The sequence below is a fragment of the Dendrobates tinctorius genome, unplaced genomic scaffold (assembly GCF_039654945.1).
Source record: "Dendrobates tinctorius isolate UK_male_01 unplaced genomic scaffold, ASM3965494v1 ptg000129l, whole genome shotgun sequence".
Lineage (NCBI taxonomy): Eukaryota > Metazoa > Chordata > Amphibia > Anura > Dendrobatidae > Dendrobates > Dendrobates tinctorius.
In genome coordinates, this window is record NW_027361797.1 from 39,265,676 (window position 1) to 39,285,880 (window position 20,205).

At 42.0% G+C, this 20,205-nt stretch overlaps 1 protein-coding gene across 1 annotated transcript in view; it reads right to left on the reverse strand.

Moving 5' to 3' along the window:
- Positions 1-12,010: 12,010 nt before the first annotated feature.
- The window catches only part of LOC141047833 (uncharacterized), a 415,332-nt gene continuing 407,137 nt past the window's right edge, over positions 12,011-20,205 (reverse strand). Inside the window, 1 exon segment of the mRNA XM_073543155.1 lies at positions 12,011-13,734. Within this exon segment, the coding sequence (XP_073399256.1) occupies positions 12,236-13,734 (1,499 nt within the window). The 3' untranslated portion in view covers positions 12,011-12,235.

A 20,205-nucleotide genomic window follows, 5' to 3' on the forward strand; every position in this document is an offset into this window, starting at 1 on the left:
TTTAAATTCTACAATAGCTCAAAAAATGGACAGTATATTACTCCATACAGTATTATGGCCACCACATGGTGCACCATACAGAATAATGAGCCCCATATATTTCTCCATACAGAATAATTGGTCCCATATAATGATCCATACAGTATATGATGAGCTCCACATAATGCTACAGCATATGATCGTCTCCATGGATGATGCTCCAGTGTGTTATGGGCCCAAATAATTCTCCATATATAATGGGCCCCATTTCTAATGCTCCAGTGTATAATGGGCCCCATAGATGCTGCTCCAGTGTCTGATCTGCCCCACTTAGAATGCTCCAGTATATGATGGGCCCCATGGATGATGCTCCAGTGTCTTATGGGCCCAAATAATGCTCCACATATAATGAGCCCTATTTCTAATGCTCCAGTGTATAATGGACCCTGTAAATGCTGCTCCAGTGTCTGATGTCCCCCATTTGGAATGCTCCAGTATATGATGGGCCTCATGGATGATGCTCCAGTGTCTTATGGGCCCAAATAATGCTCCATATATAATGTGCCCCATTTAGAATGAACCCAGGCATGGTATGTGAAAAGAGCTCCATGGAGTAATCTGAAGTGTGGGCTGCTGCATCCTTCACTTTTGGTGTGGGTGAAGGACCCAAGGAAAGGGGTTGCTCCTGACCCGAAGCCTGCACTGACGACTCAGTGATTGCATTTTTTGGCGATAGAGCTGGAGGCTGTTTCAGCAATGTAAGGCAAAATAAGTTCCTGATGCTCCGGCTTTAAAAGCAGTTTACCTACTCCCAGAAAAGGGAGCCTTACAGGCCTTCCAGAGCCAGACCATAACGCAGACTCAACACCTCCTGCCTTAGCTGCTATTGTGCTTTTGGCACTACCAACTGATGCACCACCACCACCATCGATACCAGCTGGCCCCCACGCCCACGTCCGTGGTCTCTTCCACCATACTTACTAATTTTTGTGAAAATGTACCCATAATACCAGCAGATATGTTACTGTATCAGAAGCATACAGCTCTATACAGTCTAGGGATAATTGTAAATCTCTGTATATATTTCATGAGTCATACACAGATGCTCACAGGCTCAGTATGGATTGCACAATAATATAAAAAGTTGAAAAAGGGTACAGTATCACCAGATACAAGGTATATATAGTAAAGTTTAAACATTCTGAATCTCCGTATATATTTCTGGAGGCAGACACAAACGCTCTCAGGCCCAGTATGGATTAGGCAAGAATATAAAAAGCAGTAAATGGGTAATGTATCACAAGCGTACAGCTGTATACAGTGTTGGTGTAATCTTAAATCTCCAAATATATTTCCAGAGTAACAGACAGACATTCACAGGCTCATTATGGATTACACCAGAATCTAAATAGCAAAAAAGGGTACTGTATCAGAAGCGTAGAGCTGTATACAGTGTTGGGCAAATTTGAAATCTCGGTATATATTTCCGGAGTCACCCTCAGACGCTCACTCAGTCTGGATTTGACCATAATACAAAATGTTGAAAAAAAGGTACTGGATAACAAGATAGAAAGTATATATATTATAGGGTACAATTTAAATCTCCATATAGATTTTCCCGTAGTCACCCTCAGACGCTCACTCAGTATGGATTTGACCGTAATACTAAATGTCGAACAAAGGTACTGTATAACAAGATAAAAGCTGTATATGCGTAAAGCCCTTCAGAAATCTTGGTCTATCTTGCAGGTAGACCCGATTTTGTCAAAAATCTTGCCTGAAAAACCGGCAATATCATTTAGAAGAGCAAGAAATCTCAGAGATCACCTTACTTGTAGCCTTTATATAAGTGAGCCCAGAACCACCTTTTTGAATAACATGGCTGTTCGATCTGGGACGCATCCGTGTGGCCACTGCGTCGCTTGTCCGAACATGGATCGTGCCACCACCTTCACTGACTCTAGTGGAAAGATCTATAATATCAAAAAATCAATTTCATGTGATACACGGTATGTAATTTACCATGCGACATGCTCTTGTGGTCTTATTTATATAGGACTCAATTCACGGCAGTTGAAGGTGCGTGTGCGGGAGCACGTGTTGGGCATAGAGGCATCAGTTGGCCAGACGGACGTATCCTTGTTAAAGACAATCCCTCGACACTTTAGGCTCTTCCATGAGAGCAATGGTAGTCTCATTAGGTTTAAGGGTATAGATGCCCTTGATATTTCTATCAGGGGTGGTAAATTATCGACTAAGCTGGCGCGCTTGGAATCCCGTTGGATTTGGTCCCTGAGAACTGTGCACCCTCTGGGGTTAAATGAAAACCTCAGTTTTGCTCCCTTCTTAGATTAGGTTACTGCGGAGTTCCTTCTTTTTCCTTTTTTCCTTTGCTGTTTTTATTTGTATTTTCTTCCTTTGATTTTAATTTTTTGTCATCTTTATTTTTTAGTTTATTATCCATTTTTCGGTCTTCCGGATGGACTGGTTGGTGTACACGTATACAGAAATGAAGCTTCCTTTCTCAATCGTTTACGTGTTAAGAGTGGATACTGCGCTATGCTCTATATGAAGCCTCATTCTCTTATATTGGATGTGCTGAGTGTCTATAAGACCTTATGATCAATGGACCTTGTTGCGTCATTATGTATTGTTTCTTTATATTAAATATTGTTTTCTTTTTCTTTTTCATTTTCATTTGTATTATTATATTTTTCACATATTGATAGGTACATGTTGGGGACAGACAGTGTGGAATAGTTTATTTCTATTCCTATTCTTACTGGGAAGTTGTATAAATCTTGTGGAATAGTTTCTTTGTTATAGCCCCACTATGACATATTTGGAGGCCTGTTGACCCTCCATTATCTTGGAGGTTTATGCAATGACACTTCATATTTTCATGATGTTTTGATCGTATATGAATATTTGTATTTTTTATTATAGTTTGATATTTTGATCATTATTATATATGTTATTATTGTATTGTGAATTTGCATATTCTCTCCATTGATATGTATGTGCATATATATATACAGATATGTGTGTGCATGTATGTATATGTATACTCTTGATAGCCCTGTGAAGGTGTCTGTAGATTATATTGGCCCCCACTGTGCCTATGAATTATGTTTAGGATTTTTCTATTTACATTTATACGATCCATCTGTATTACTCCTATAATGGATCGTTGGTACCTCTTTTTTCTCCCCTCTTTTTGTTGTGTGTCTATGTATTGCCTGGGCGGCTTAATGTAGCCCTGCATATTTATGCCAGTTGTCAATATGGTGACGTCTTTTTCAGTTTTCCTATTGCGCCTGTGCAGTTCCTCTGACACCTCCTCTGTTGACGTCAGGCATTATGGGCGTCCGGTCTCGCGGGGCCCCGCGTGTTCTGGGCGTCCCACTGCCTCACTGTCATACTTGGAGGGGCGTGAGCACTTGCCAGGATCTGGCCTACACTGCCGCCCTGTTTCATTAATCATGCACGCAACTAGCGTGCACGTTACTATGACAACACATTACAACTTCCGGTTGCGCCGCCAGTCCAATTTCCGGTGTTTGCCCGTTATTTAAACAGCGTCTTCCTCACTACTCCTTGCGCCCCCTGACGAAGGTGTTCCGAAACGCGCGTTGGGGCGGACCCAGGGACTCCCCGTGCAGCCATCTGCTATTGTGCCCAGGTAATTTTCTGATATTGAGCATAATATATGATATGTTTGTGATTTATATTCTGACTCATTGAGTCATAGCCTGGCCCTCTCTTATGTGCATTGCACCCGTCATTATGAGTTGTCATGCCCATTTTCTATTATCATAATTATATATATGTGCAGAATTGGCTACACGGACCCCTGTGTCCCCATTGTGGGTGATGTTTTTATGATTTTACAGCATTGTATTTGTGTTTCTTCTTTTGCCCCATTTGGTAATAAAGCAAATTTAATATGACCCTTTTGTTGTATTTTTGGATTTCCCCCCCCTGATTGTCTTGCAGTTGATACAATGGGTCGCTTATAGTCCCTGAGTGTATGTGGTATGAATATGCTATTGTACATGGTAATACTGACTTTTTTCCACATGTCACAAACATCAGATTGTACTACCTCCTTCATTTAGAAGCTGTATATAGTATAGGGTAAAATTTTTATCTCCGTATATATAGAAGGAGGAAACCACACACGCTCACTCAGTATGGATTATACCGTAATAAAAAATTTAGAATAAAGGTACTATATCAGCAGATACCAGGTGTATCCAGTCTAGGGGTAATTGTAAATTTCCGTCTATATTTCCGAAGTCAGACACAGACATTCACAGGTTCAGTATGGATTACACCAGAATATAAAAAGTAGAAAAAGGGAAATGTATTCGAAGCATATACCAGTATACATTGTTGGGGTACTTTTAAATCTTTGTATATATTTCAGTCTCAGTAAGCCAGTCCAGACTCTCCGCTACTGGAAACTAGATAGATACAAGTACAGATGGAAAGTCGAGTGTTTACAGAAATTTGGGAATTACTAATCAGTCACTGGAAAACCTCCCGGTAGATTTAGCAGAGGCGATGCTGACCCTCAATTACTTTGTCTGTGGAGACAGCGAAAACGGTTATTTGTGAAGAAAGGATTTCTGTATCGCAATAACGTGGATCCCATCACCGTTACTCGTCTCCATCAAATTGTGATCACAGGGAGAGATGTAGACATGGTCCTCACTTCCTATCATGATGTGTCTGGTCACTTTGGAGTGCAAAAGACAGAAGCCACAGGCCGTAGGCGATTCTATTGGATTGGCATGAGAGGAGAAATTGAAAAATGGTGGCAGGAATGTCACACCTCTGTGACTAGGAAAACTGTGAAAGCTGATCATAAAGCACCACTGCATCCGATTGTGAGTTGACATCAATTACAAATGGTAGCTATTGATCATCTGAAGGTAGAGGCCAGCAGGACAGGCATAGCTACATCTTAACCATCATCGATCAGTTCACCAAGTTTGTAGTGGGCGTTCCTGTGAAGGATTTAACTGCCCAGACTACACAGCAGTGGAGCAGGGAGAGGTAAGTATTGCAACTTGCAAGTGCTGTGGCCATGAGCAAGCAGGGGGGCCCACTCATGGGCGACGGTACTGGCACAGGGCCCCTCATAATACGGTGTGTCTGATGGCGAGTGGGCCCCTCCACCGTAAGAGACACTTTATTGTACTATGAGGGGCCCTGTGCCAGTGCCGTCGGCCAAGAGTGGGCCCACCCTCCTGCTCAGAGCAACGGCACTTGCCCGGGTGCGCCAGATGGTGACCCCAGCCCTTGGGGGGCAGCCCAGTTAGGGAGGTTTAAAAAATGGGATATGTTGATGTGTAGGCTGTACATTCAGCAGCTGCAAATGGAGGAATTGGACAAGTCCGAGGAAGAGGAGAACAAAAGCGAGCCAAATTTCTGGCAACGTATGTGTCATTAGGGGAAGGTGGGGCAAAATTCTTTGAAACCCATGCATGGTTCATTTTAATGAAGGTTAAATCATCAACATTTTGGGTCGACAGATGGGTCCTTTTTTCTGTCAGGATTGATCCAGCAGCACTGAAGACTCTTTCAGATAGGACACTAGCAGTAGGGCAAGCAAGCTCCTGTAAGGCATATTGTGCCAATTTATGCCCGGTGTCCAGTTTACAGGTCCAATAGTCAAAGGGGAATCACCTGTGAGGGAGAACATCGATATAGGAGAAGTAGTTTGTAACCATAGTTGGCAACTGCTGTCTCCTGTCACTTGCAATCGATGCAGTATTACCAGTCATGTGAGCGGTACTTGAAAAATCAGTCCACAACATGGTCATGAAACCCCTGTCTCCAACGCCACTTCAGCTGTGTGCACCACCAACACCTCTTCCATTTTGCCCACTACAGCTCGTGGGAAAACCAGCACCGCTGCTGTGTGCTTGGAATGCCTCAAACAAACGGTTTACCAGAGTTGCTTGTTTGTTAGCCAATATTATCTCTAGGTTCTCCTGTGGCATGATGTTGCATAATTTGCCTTTATAATGTGGATCGAGGATGCTGGCCAACCAGAAGTCGTCATCCTTCATTATTTTGGCAATGCGGGGGTCCCTTTTTAGGATCCGCAAGGCATAATCACACATGTGGGCCAATATTCCAGGTGTCAATGATGCACTGACAGTGGTGGGTGGAGGAGCACTTTCTGGCAAATCCACATCCCTCCTGTCACGCACAAACCCTGTACCTGACCTTGCCACACCAACATTTTCTCTTGCCCCCTGAGAAGCATCCTCTCCCCAAAATAATCATCCACCTCCTCCTCCTCCTGCCTTCCTCTTCTTCCTCCACCTCGTCCAGGACAGTTCCCTGACCAGACAATGGCTGACTGTCATCAAGGCTTGCCTCCTCCTCCTCCTCCTGTTCCTCATCCGCTGCAGACACCTGATCCTTAATGTGCGTCAAACTTTACCTAAGCTGACGCATAAGTGGGATGCTCATGCTTATGATGGCGTCGTCTGCGCTTACCATCCGTGTGCATTCCTCAAAACACTGAAGGACTTTACAGAGGTCTTTCAGATTTGACCACTGCACACCCGACAACTCCATGTCTGCCCTCAAACTGCCTGCCACAAATCCTCCCACAAATGCATTACAGCCTGCCTCTGTTTGCACAGCCTCTCAACCATGTGCAGGGTGGAGTTCCACCTTGTTGCAACGTCTATGATTAGGCGGTGCTTGGGGAGGTGGAGCAATCTCTGCAGCTTCTGCATACGACTGGAGTATACAGGCGAGTGACGGATGTGCAAGCACAGTCCTCGCACCTTATGGAGCAGGGCTGTTAACTCTGGATAATTATTTAGGAAGCACTGCACCACCAGGTTCAAAGTGTGAGCCAGGCAAGGTATGTGTGTGAGTTTTGTAAGGGCTATGGCTGCCACAAAATTCTGGCCATTATCACTGACTACCTTGCCTGGCTCAAGATGTAGACTGCCCAGCCATGACTCAGTTTGTTGCTTCAAGTAGTCGGCCAGTACCTCCGTGGTGTGTCTGTTGTCGCCCAAAGACATCATCTTTAAAACAGCCTGCTGCCGCTTACCACTAGATGTTTGATAGTGGGACACCTCGTGTGCAACACTGGCAGCTGCGGATGGAGTACTCGTGCGACTGTGCTCTGTCGACGAGCTTTCGCTACTGGAGGAGGAGGGTCGAATGCCTACAGCCAACTGTTTCCTATACCGTGGGCTAGGCAGCACTGTTCCACCGCTGCTGTCCCCTGTGGAGCCTCCATCCACCACATTAACCCAGTGCGCAGTGATGGACACGTAACGGCCCTGGCCATGCCTACTGGACCATGCATCTGTTGTGAGGTGCACCTTTCCACTTACTGATTGTTTGAGTGCATGGACAATGCTGTCTTTCACATACAGGTGAAGAATAATTGAAACTGCAAGGAAAAAAGCGCAATAGGGTCTTATCTGAGAAAACCAAGATTTCAAACAATAAAATATACTCACCGTATATAGGAGAGTAACAGGCATAAAGAAACACGGTCAGCTTGCTGCACATCCAAATGACCACGCTGTGGCCATAAATCTTCAGATTCACTAGTAGGATTTTTTATGGATAAAACGTGCGCTGCCAGACCATCATTCCTCACAAGTTGTGTGTTTGATATATTTATTTCCTTATTTGGGAAATAAATATATCAAACACACAACTTGTGAGGAATGATGGTCTGGCAGCGCACGTTTTATCCATAAAAAATCCTACTAGTGAACATACAGGTGAAGGGCAGGGATGGCTTTTCGAGAAAAGAAGTGCCGACTGGGTAGGTCATAGCGTGGGACAGCGTAGGCCATGAGCTCTCGGAAAGCTTCGCTTTCAACCAAACGGATGGGCATCATCTCTAATGAGATTAGTTTGGCAATGTAGGTGTTCAAAGCCAGTGTACGTGCATGAGAGGATGAGTACTTTCTTGTCCTACTCAGAGTGTCTGCTAGGGTGAGCTGGACTTGAGAGCTGCATGTGGGGGATCTAGCAATGGACCGGACGGACTGAGAGGGGGTTGGTGATGGTGATGGTGTTGGTGGTGATAGCCTAGATTCAGTGTTTCATTGCAAAACCATGGTGATTCTCTGACTGCTTTGGCCTTGCGACGACACTTCAACATTTATTGCTGGTGGTGTGCTTACCGGTGGCGGTGGTCTTAAAGTGGGGGAAGCGATGGAGCATTTCTGGCTACCTTCAGTCGGAGCAGGTGCACATGTGGTGCCTGAGGTTTTGTAGTCCGTCCACACTTGCCAGTGCATGGTGGTTAAATGTCTAAGCATGCAACTGGTATTCAAATTTCGGAAATTTTTCCCTCGGCTAAAGGTCCTTCCGCACTTCTTACAGATAACCTTTGCCTCATCAGTAGGATTTTGGACAAAGAAGTGCCACACTGCACTCTTCCTACTATGGTATAAATTTTCAGGGCTTGCATGCTGTGCTAATTTGACCGTCTGGCCAAGCTGTCCTGCAACTCTCTTGGTTTTTGTTCCACGTTTTTGGACAGCTACGGGCCTGCCAGATAACCGCTGCTGTGATGTCGATGCCTGCTGCGGATCCTTCTCCTTATCTGAGCTATTTCCAGCGGCACCCTCTTCCCCCAATGGATGCCAATCCGTGTCAACAACTGGGTCATCCATCACCTCCTCTTCAATTTCATCTGCACCTTCCTCTGTGTCACCGTGTAAGGCGGTATAGTATGCGGGAAGGGGCACCTGAGTTTCATCAGGCTCAGATTCTGGCTCAGTAGACTGCGAGGGCAATGTAGTCCTGTGGGTCAATGTACCAGCAGAATCATCTAGCAGTCGCTGTGCATCAGTGCACTCCATGTCAGATTCCTCTTGGACTGGGGAATTCAGGATTTGACTGGATAACCCAGGTATGGTATGTGAAAAGAGCTCCATTGAGTAATCTGAAGTGTGGTCTGCCGCATCCTTCACTTTTGGTGGGGGTGAAGGACACAAGGAAAGGTGTTTTTCCTGACCAGAACCCTGCACTGACAACTCAGTGCTTGCAGGTTTCAGAAGAGGAGGCAATAGAGCTGGTGGCTGTTTCGGCAGTGTAAGCCAAAACCTGTTCCTGATGCTCTTGCTTTAAAAGCGGTTTTCCTACTCCCAGAAAAGGGAACCTTACAGGCCTTCCTGTGCCAGACGATGATGCAGGCTCAACACCTCCTACCTTAGCTGCTATTGTGCTTTTGGCATAACGAGCAGCTGCACCACCACCGTCAGTACCAGCTGCCCCCCGCCCACGTTCTCAACCTCTTCCACCATTTTTCCTCATGTTTGTGAAAATGTAACAAAAATACCAGCAGATATATGGTAATGCATGAGGAGCGTACAGCTGTATAAGGTGTAGGTAAAAATTTAAATCTCCATATATATTTCCTTAGTCACAGACGCTCTCCCAGTATGTATTTGACCATAATACTACAAGCAGATATACCGTAATGTATCAGAAGTGGACAGCTCTATACGGTGTATGTATGGAAAAATGAAAATCTCCGTCTATTTTTTTACGGAGTCACACACAGGTAGCATGTATTTGTCCCTGATACCAGCCAGTACACGGTAGTGTGTGAGGAGCATACAGCTCTATACGGTGTATGTATGGAAATTTTAAAATCTGTCTATTTTTTTACAGAAGAGGAAAAAATGGTTAGCACTCGACTCGGTTTAAATTGTCGCTTCACCTATCAGCAATAAATACTCACCTGAAGCATTATTTTTCTTGTACGTGTGCAGTGATTTTCTCTGAAATTATTTTTTAACGGAGTCACACACACACACTCTCGTACACCTCTATACGGTGTGTGAAAAAATGAACGCTCTGTAACTGTGCAGAAAATCAGAATAAAAGTTATTTTGCTTTGAAAAAAGCAGTCTGCACAGCAGTGTGCACACAGCAATGCAGCTATCAGGTAGCCTTATAAGGCAGCCTAATAACCACCAGCGCTGCTGCACACACAAAAATCCTCCCCTGTCATGGCACACTAAGTGTACAGTTGAAATCGCTATCAGAAGAGGCACAGATTTTTTTTTCTTTGTTGCCTAACGCTCTCCTTATTGAGAATCAGCGGCAGCAACCTCTCCCTATGCTAAGATCGGCAGATGTAAAATAGTGGTCGGCGGTCAGTGCTTTTATAGCCAATGTGACGCTACACAAAGCAAGCCAATCACATAATGCCCTTCTCTAAGATGGTGGTGGCCGCTGCCCATGTCATCGCATTGCCCACAGTGTGCGTCCTTGATGATTGGCTGAGAAAAGGCACTGTAAGCATTATGGGAAACGCGACTTTGGCGTGCGGGTCAGCGACCTCATGGCCGACCTCACGCTAAGGTCGGGTTTCGATCGGCGAAACCCAACTTTAGTGAAAGTCGGCGACTTATGAATTTGACCGACCTGTTTCGCTCAACTCTACCGCTGACCCTCAGCGGGAAGTATAGCACAGTGGTAACATGTGTAACCTTGTAAGCGGAGAGCTTTAAGTTCAAATCCCAGCAATGGAATGTAATTCTTTGTTGTTATTATTTGAAATCAAAACTATGTGTGACGCAGATGCTTCACCCATAGGCTATAGATTATTTTATTAGAATTCAGGAGGATAATAAGAATGTCAGATATTAAAAGTAGAATATGATTGGAGCTTAACCTGTATAATTAAAAAAAAATTCAACCCAGAAAAATCTGGACTCCAGAGAGCTTTGAGTTCAAACCCCAGCAATGGAATGTAATTCTTCTTTGTTATGATTATTGTTATTTGAAACCAAAACTATGTGTGATGCAGATGCTTCACCCTTAGGCTATACATTATTTTATTAGAAGTCAGGAGGATATTAAGAATGTCAGATATTAAAAGTGGATTATAATTGGAGCTTAACCTGCATAATTAAAAAAAATCAAATTCAAATATAGGATTTGAACCCAGAAAAATCTGGACTCCAGAGACAGCACACTTACCATTGTACTACAAGCTCAAATGAGAGCAAGTGCTAATTCTCTTTGTCCATGAAATCTGCTGTGCAAATTCTCAGTGGAAAAATCATTTTCATTCTGATATACAGTACGATGGTGTCTTTCTTCACTCATCAAAGTGAAACATCTCTGAAGTTTGTGTGCCAGGCCAGCATAAGTTAAAAAAAAAGAACTTTCACTGGGCTTTAACCTCAAGGTTCCACTCAGCCACTGGCTAAAATGGCAGCGATATTATTCTTTTTCTTTTCTTATGAGATGAACTGTTGAAGTACTGTATTGAGGATATCTGAAAAACATTCTTATTCTGATATTTGAATGCATAAGGTATCAAAGTCAGGTATCAGACAGAGTATTTCTGATGTTTGACTTTGATATATAATTATGTCCTAAAATGGACACTGTAGCTTTGGGCACAAAAAAAAGTCCTCATACAGCTCCATGTCTCGTAAAATGTAGATATAAGCCCCACAGCCCCCTAAACACAGTATTGTACTGGTAGTGATACTCACACAGTTGATAGTGGTCATCACAGTCCCTCCACACTATATTATTATAGCCCCTAAATCTCCACCTCACACAATATGTTGCCCACAGCATGAGGGTTGTCCCACACATTATCACATTATGATGGTGTTCCCCGCAGCCCCACAACACAGTATGATGGACCCCATCATCCCTTCACATTATGATGGGCCCACACTACCGCCATCCCCCCACACACGCAAATTGTTTGAGACTCACAAAATTTTAATTTTAATAAATTCTGATTAGCATTATTTCTCATGAAGGCCCTGAAAGGTTAACAAACATTCTGACAGCTGTGCTGTATGCTTTGAGGGTATCCCTTTAGGAGAATCTCCAATATATAGACACATCAAATTCAATTCAAAACTGAATAGGTCCTCCAAAATAATAAGTTTTGCACATTGCACTAAGATAATGAAAAACTGCTGCTAAACTTTTAACCCTTTTAACAAAATAAAAGAAAGTTTGAAAAATTATGCTGACCTAGAAGACATAAGGTAAATATTATTTATTAACTTTTTCATATAGTATAGGTACAGTATATGGTTTATAGGTTTAAACATTCAAAGTTTGAAGATTGCTAATTTTTATTTATTAAGTTCATTACTAACAAAATAAATATGTCAGAAAAAGCATTCTCAGAATAACTGGGATATGGGATATTCCAAAGTTATCATCACAAAGTGACACGTCAGATTTTAAAAATTGAGCTTGGTCACTAAAGGGTTAAAATGTGAGTTCTCTGATGTCTAACAAGTTGTGTTTTAGTTGAAAAATATTTCCCACATTCTGAACATGAAAATGGCTTCTCTCCTGTGTGAATTCTCTCATGGGTAACAAGAGATGATTTTAGAGTAAAGCATTTTCCACATTCTGAACATGAAAATGGCTTCTCTCCTGTGTGAATTCTCTCATGGGTAACAAGAGCTGATTTATCTGTAAAACATCTCCCACATTCTGAACATGAAAATGGCTTCTCTCCTGTGTGAATTCTCTCATGTTTAGCAAGACATGATTTTAGAGTAAAACATTTTCCACATTCTGAACACGAAAATGTCTTCTACCCTGTGTGAATTCTCTCATGGGTAACAAGAGCTGATTTATCTGTAAAACATTTCCCACATTCTGAACATGAAAATGGCTTCTCTCCTGTGTGAATTCTCTCATGTTTAGCAAGAGATGATTTTAGAGTAAAACATTTTCCACATTCTGAACACGAAAATGGCTTCTCTCCTGTGTGAATTCTCTCATGTTTAGCAAGAGATGATTTTAGAGTAAAACATTTTCCACATTCTGAACACGAAAATGGCTTCTCTCCTGTGTGAATTCTCTCATGGGTAACAAGAGCTGATTTATCTGTAAAACATTTCCCACATTCTGAACATGAAAATGGCTTCTCTCCTGTGTGAATTCTCTCATGGGTAACAAGAGCTGATTTATCTGTAAAACATTTCCCACATTCTGAACATGAAAATGGCTTCTCTCCTGTGTGAATTCTCTCATGTTTAGCAAGAGATGATTTTAGAGTAAAACATTTTCCACATTCTGAACACGAAAATGGCTTCTCTCCTGTGTGAATTCTCTCATGGGTAACAAGAGCTGATTTATCTGTAAAACATTTCCCACATTCTGAACATGAAAATGGCTTCTCTCCTGTGTGAATTCTCTCATGTTTAGCAAGAGATGATTTTAGAGTAAAACATTTTCCACATTCTGAACACGAAAATGGCTTCTCTCCTGTGTGAATTCTCTCATGTCTAACAAGAGATGATTTATCTGAAAAACATTTCCCACATTCTGAACATGAAAATGGCTTCTCTCCTGTGTGAATTCTCTCATGTGCAACAAGAGGTGATTTATTTGTAAAACATTTCCCACATTCTGAACATGAAAATGGCTTCTCTCCTGTGTGAATTCTCTCATGTGTAACAAGAGGTGATTTATTTGTAAAACATTTTCCACATTCTGAACACGAAAATGGCTTCTCTCCTGTGTGAATTCTCTCATGGGTAACAAGAGCTGATTTATCTGTAAAACATTTCCCACATTCTGAACATGAAAATGGCTTCTCTCCTGTGTGAATTCTCTCATGTCTAACAAGAGATGATTTATCTGAAAAACATTTCCCACATTCTGAACATGAAAATGGCTTCTCTCCTGTGTGAATTCTCTCATGTGCAACAAGATGTGATTTATTAGTAAAACATTTCCCACATTCTGAACATGAAAATGGCTTCTTCCTTGTGGGAGATTTTTTATTTTCCACACTTCTTCTGTGTCTTTTATTTTGTTTACCAGTCTGTGATGAATTAGGACATTGTACTTTAAAAGGATCCATATCTGAGATGTTGGCATGTTCTTCATATGGGTCTTGTGCAATGCTACAATCATCTGCTTTAAAATTTGAAGATATGAGATGTCTTTCGGGGCTCCTGGTACGGCCATCTGCCAAGAATAAAACAGATTTGATTTGTAAACAAAATAACCTAATTTTTTATATTTAGATAAATATAAGGAAAAAAAGGGACAAAACTACATACAGATTACAAGGTGACTAGCAAAGTTCTATTATTAACTGACTACATTGTAATTTATACGATGTGATGATTTCACAAAGAATCAATTGTACTAAAATTCATTCTAATCATTGGCCAATGCAAGCATCAAATGACAAAGAATAAAACTGTTTTCATTGGTCACATATTTTATATGGGCCAAAAATGATCATTCTTGACAGCGCATCACATGTGTAAATTGTTCTGCAATACTAAAACAGGCACGAGATAAGGAAACAAATCATCATTGCTACATCTCAGTTTAAGCTAATAAATCCTAATCACCTTCCTATATCATCTATCAGTGCTCATTGATGAAATTATATTCTTCTTGCAGATGCTCAATTTTATTCTTCAGGGAAACTAGAGGGCTGTAGCAGTCACCTCTCTGTTAGAGCGATTGCGATTTCTGTGCGATTTTTCCACGGAACCTCTGTATGACATGCGTGTGCAATCCGTATGCAATGCGATTTTAACATGAGGTTTTACATAGCAGTTCTGTCTATGTAAAAACTCATGTTAAAATAGCATTGTAAAACACAACTGTACGCATCGTTTTAACACAAAATAATCATATATATAAAAATGTTTGTGTATATAGATAGATATATAGATAGATATATATAGTAAAAGCCGGCAGATGCCGCGTTCAGGAAAGAGTATAATAGATTAGAATAGAATAGATATATATATAAATACACAAGTAGAATAGTTGTATATATATGTCACACACACACACACGTATGTACAGGGCCTTACGAAAGTATTCGGCCCCCTGGAGCTTTTCAACCTTTTCCCATATATCATGCTTCAAACATAAAGATACCAAATGTAAATTTTTGGTGCAGAATCAACAAGTGGGACACAATTGTAAAGTTGAACGATATTTATTGGTTATTTAAAATTTTTGTGGAAATTCAAAAACTGAAAAGTGGGGCGTGCAATATTATTCGGCTCCTTTACTTTCAGTGCAGCAAACTTACTCCAGAAGTTCATTGTGGATCTCTGAATGATCCAATGTTGTCCTAAATGACTAATGATGATAAATATAATCCACCTGCGTGTAATCAAGTCTCTGTATAAATGCACCTGCTCTGTGATAGTCTCAGGGTTCTGTTTGAAGCACAGAGAGCATCATCAAGACCAAGGAACACAACAGGCAGGTCCGTGATACTGTTGTGGAGAAGTTTAAAGCCAGATTTGGATACAAAATGATTTCCAAAGCTTTAAACATTCCAAGGAGCACTGTGCAAGTGATCATATTGAAATGGAAGGAGTATCATACCACTGCAAATCTACTAAGACCCGGCCGTCCATCTAAACTTTCATCTCAAACAAGGAGAAGACTGATCAGAGATGCAGCCAAGAGGCCCATGATCACTCTGGATGAACTGCAGAGATCTACAGTTGAGGTGGGACAGTCTGTCCACAGGGCAAACATCAGTTGTACACTGCACAAATCTGGCCTTTATGGAAGAGTGGCAAGAAATAAGCCTTTTCTCAAAGAAATCCATAAAAAGTGTTGTTTAAAGTTTGCAACAAGCCACCTGGAAGACACACCAAACATGTGGAAGAAGGTGCTCTGGTCAGATGAAACCAAAATTGAACTTTTTGGCAACAATGCCAAATGATATGTTTGGCGTAAAGGCAACACAGCTCATCACCCTGAACACACCATCCCCACTTTCAAACATGGTGGTGGCAGCATCATGGTATGGGCCTGCTTTTCTTCAGCAGAGACAGGGAAAATGGTTAAAATTGATGGGAAGATGGATGGAGCCAAATACAGGACCATTCTTGAAGAAAACCTGTTGGAGTCTGAAAAAGACATAAAGCAAAATCTACAATGGAATGGATCACCAATAAATGCATCCAGGTGTTAGAATGGCCAAGTCAAAGTTCAGACCTGAATCCAACCGAGAATCTGTGGTAAGAGCTGAAAACCGCTGTTCAAAAATGATCTCCATCTAGGGATGGGTGAGTCTACTCGCTAGGACTCATTACTCGGCGAATAGTAAGGGACTCGCTGGACTTGTTACTCGAGATAGCCATTCCGTATATTCTGACGGTGTTTGTTGAGCCGCGCATGCATGGTCTCTATATTGCGGCCTACATATTGGAGCCCACAACTACATTCCAATAGGTACACAACATAGATTGATTGGCAGTTCACAAAATGATTGATCTTGTAACAGTTACCAGTAGTATTAGATCTTTTTAAATATGTATTTTTATATATTTTATTCCCCTTGTTTATTTCTTCCTGTGATTTCACTGTCATGTGACTTGTCAATCATGTGTCTAACCACTGTGACCATTGATTGGATACTGGTCACATATATACCCCTTCCTGTTTTAATCAATAAAGTGCCACCTGATGAAGACGGTTTCCCGTCGAAATGCGTTGTGGACTAAAGAAACTACTGCTCTTTTCTCTTATTCCTGGTGTTCCTCTGACCATTTACTCACATCGTTCTAGCTTATCATCCTCCATTGGAGGTCTACGGCTGGAGCTGCATTGGACTACTAATTCAAAAACATCTTGTCGTCACTTCTCTGCGATCCCCAGGGACCACTATAATTCTGGACTTCGAATACTTTCGCATGGCACTGTATGTGTATATATATACAGTTGTGGCCAAAAGTATTAACACCCTTGCAATTCTGTCAGATAATACTCAGTTTCTTCCTGAAAATGATTGCAAACATAAATTCTTTGGTATTATTATCTTCATTTAATTTGTCTTAAATTAAAAACCACAAAAAGGATTCTCCTAAAGCCAAATTAGATATATTCCACACCAAACAGAAAAAAGAGGGTGGACAAAAGTATTGGCACTGTTCAAAAAATCATGTGATGCTTCACTAATTTGTGTAATTAACAGCACCTGTATCTTACCTGTGGCACCTAACAGGTGTTGGCAATAACTAAATCACACTTGCAGCCAGTTGACATGGATTAAAGTTGACTCAACCTCTGTCCTGTGTCCTTGTGTGTACCACATTGAGCATGGAGAAAAGAAAGAAGACCAAAGAACTGTCTGAGGACTTGAGAAACCAAATTGTGAGGAACCATGAGCAACCTCAAGGCTGCAAGTCCATCTCCAAAGACCTGAATGTTCCTGTGTCTACCGTGTGCAGTGTCATCAAGAAGTTTAAAGCCCATGGCACTGTGACTAACTGTGACTAACCTCCCTAGATGTGGACGGAAAAGAAAAATTGACAAGAGATTTCAACACAAGATTGTGCGGATGTTGGATAAAGAACCTCGACTAACATCCAAACAAGTTCAAGCTGACCTGCAGTCCGAGGGTACAACAGTATCAACCCATACTATCCGTCGGCGTCTGAATGAAAAGGGACTGTATGGTAGGAGACCCAGGAAGACCCCACTTCTTACCCCGAGACATAAAAAGTTTGCCAAAACTTACCTGAAAAAGCCTAAAATGTTTTGGAAGAATGTTCTCTGGTCAGATGAGACAAAAGTAGAGCTTTTTGGGCAAAGGCATCAACATAGAGTTAACAGGAGAAAAAAAAGAGGCATTCAAAGAAAAGAACACGGTCCCTACAGTCAAACATGGCGCAGGTTCCCTGATGTTTTGTGGTTGCTTTGCTGCCTCTGGCACTGGACTGCTTGACTGTGTGCATGGCATTATGAAGTCTGAAGACTACCAACAAAGTTTGCAGCATAATGTAGGGCCCAGTGTGAGAAAGCTGGGTCTACCTCAGAGGTCATGGGTCTTCCAGCAGGACAATGACCCAAAACACACTTCAGAAAGCACTAGAAAATGGTTTGAGAGAAAGCACTGGAGACTTCTAAGCTGGCCAGCAATGAGTCCAGACCTGAATCCCATAGAACACCTGTGGAGAGATCTAAAAATGGCAGTTTGGAGAACACACCCTTCAAATATCAGGGACCTGGAGCAGTTTGCCAAAGAAGAATGGTCTAAAATTCCAGCAGAGCATTGTAAGAAACTCATTGATTGTTACCGGAAGCGGTTGGTCGCAGTTATTTTGGCTAAAGGTTGTGCAACCAAGTATTAGGCTGAGGGTGCCAATACTTTTGTCTGGCCCATTTTTGTAGTTTTGTGTGAAATGATCAATGTTTTGCTTTTTGCTTTATTCTCTTTTGTGTTTTTTCATTTAAGACAAATTAAATGAAGATAATAATACTAAAGAATTTGTGTTTGCAATCATTTTCAGGAAGAAACTGAGTATTATCTGACAGAATTGCAGGGGTGTCAATACTTTTGGCCACAACTGTATATATATATATACATATATACATACAGTATATACTGTATATATATATATATATATATATATACAGGGGTTGGACAAAATAATGGAAACACCTAACATTTTGGCATCATAATCTTCAAACAGGTTATAAACATGCAAACCGTGACAAATGGTAATGTTTTGTAGTTGATTATTTGTGTTATGTGATATGTGTATGTAAATTAACTGTTTGTTTGGCAGAATTGTAAGAACATTGATGAAAACCTGATACCAATGGCAGACCTCTCGGATTTTCAAAGAGGCCAAATAGTTGGTGCTCGTATGGCAGGCGCTAGTGTAACAGAAAGTGCCCGAATGCTTGGCGTGTCAAGAGGTACTGTCTCCAAAGTAATGACTGCATTTGAAAGAGAAGGAAAAGCATCTGCAGCAAAGCACAAGTCCGGCAGAAAGTCGAAGTTGACTGAGAGAGACCGTCGGACTCTAAAGCGAATTGTGAGAGAGGATCGCAAGACCACAGCTCTGAAAATCACTGCTGAGCTCAATGAACACCTACAGAACCCAGTTTCCATGGGAGCTGCACAAATCTGGATTACACGGAAAAGCTGCAATTCGAAAACCGCTGCTCTCAATGACAAATGTTTCCAAGCATTTAGAGTGGTGTAGAAACCTCCAGAATTGGTCCCTCGAGCAGTGGAAACGTGATATTCTCAGACGAATCATCGTTTACCCTATTTCCGACCTCCGACCGAGTGTTCCTTTGGAGACAGCCGAAAGAAGCATTCCATCCAGACTGCCTTCTCCCAACCGTAAAACATGGTGGAGGTTCTGTGATGATATGGGGTGCTATTTCGTGGGGATCCGCCGGGCCAATGATATCCCTTCATGGAAGAATTAACAGCCGTGATTATTTAGGCATTTTGGGCGATCAAGTGCATCCTATGGTTCAAGCACTGTTCCTGGAGGGGAACGCCATCTTTGAGGATGATAATGCACCAATTTATACAGCTAGAATCATTAAAGCATGGCACGAGGAACATTGTAATGAAGTTGAGCATCTCATCTGGCCCCCACAATCCCCAGACCGCAACATTATTGAGCATTTATGCTCGATTTTAGAGATTTAAGTTAGACGTCGATTTCCGCCGCCATCGTCGCTCAAAGAACTGGAGGGTGTTTTAACTGAAGAATGGGCTACAATTCCTTTGGAAACAATTCACACCTTGTATGAATCCATACCTCAGAGAATTGAGGCTGTAATCGCCGCAAAAGATGAACCTACACCATATTAAACTAACTTTTGTTGATGTTTCCAGGTGTTTCCATTATTTTGTCCAACCCGTGTATATATATAGCAAGATAGCGCTCACTGAATGCGTTGGGGGACACTCGCTTGGCACGGGATTAATGTAGACAGGCACGGTTTTGCACATAAAACAGTCTATTTTGGTTTATTTTACACAGCATAAACCATACGGTAAGCCAGGTTGCACATCACCGGCTTACACATAGTTCATAGTACTTCATAACATACGGCTTTAACTCACAGTCTCTAAACAAGCTGGACTTCTCACTGTCCAGTTACCGTGGGTGACTGCACGCCATGCAGTTCAGTAACAACCATGGAACATCACAGGCACCAACAGTCTATGGAGTTACTTTACAGGAGCTCCTGCTCCACATGCTGACTCCTTGTCAGTCCTCTCTCCTAGGGAAGCTGCCTTACTGGGATCACCATCCTTGTGACCAGGGCACTCCTGACAGTCCAGATCCGCAGAAGGAATGGTAGCTTCCCAAACTCAGCGCCTTCTCAAACTCTGCAAGCACACAGGCCTCACCGGGTGCTATTCAGGACGTCAATCCCCTCCTGGGACTGTCCAACACCCACGTCTTA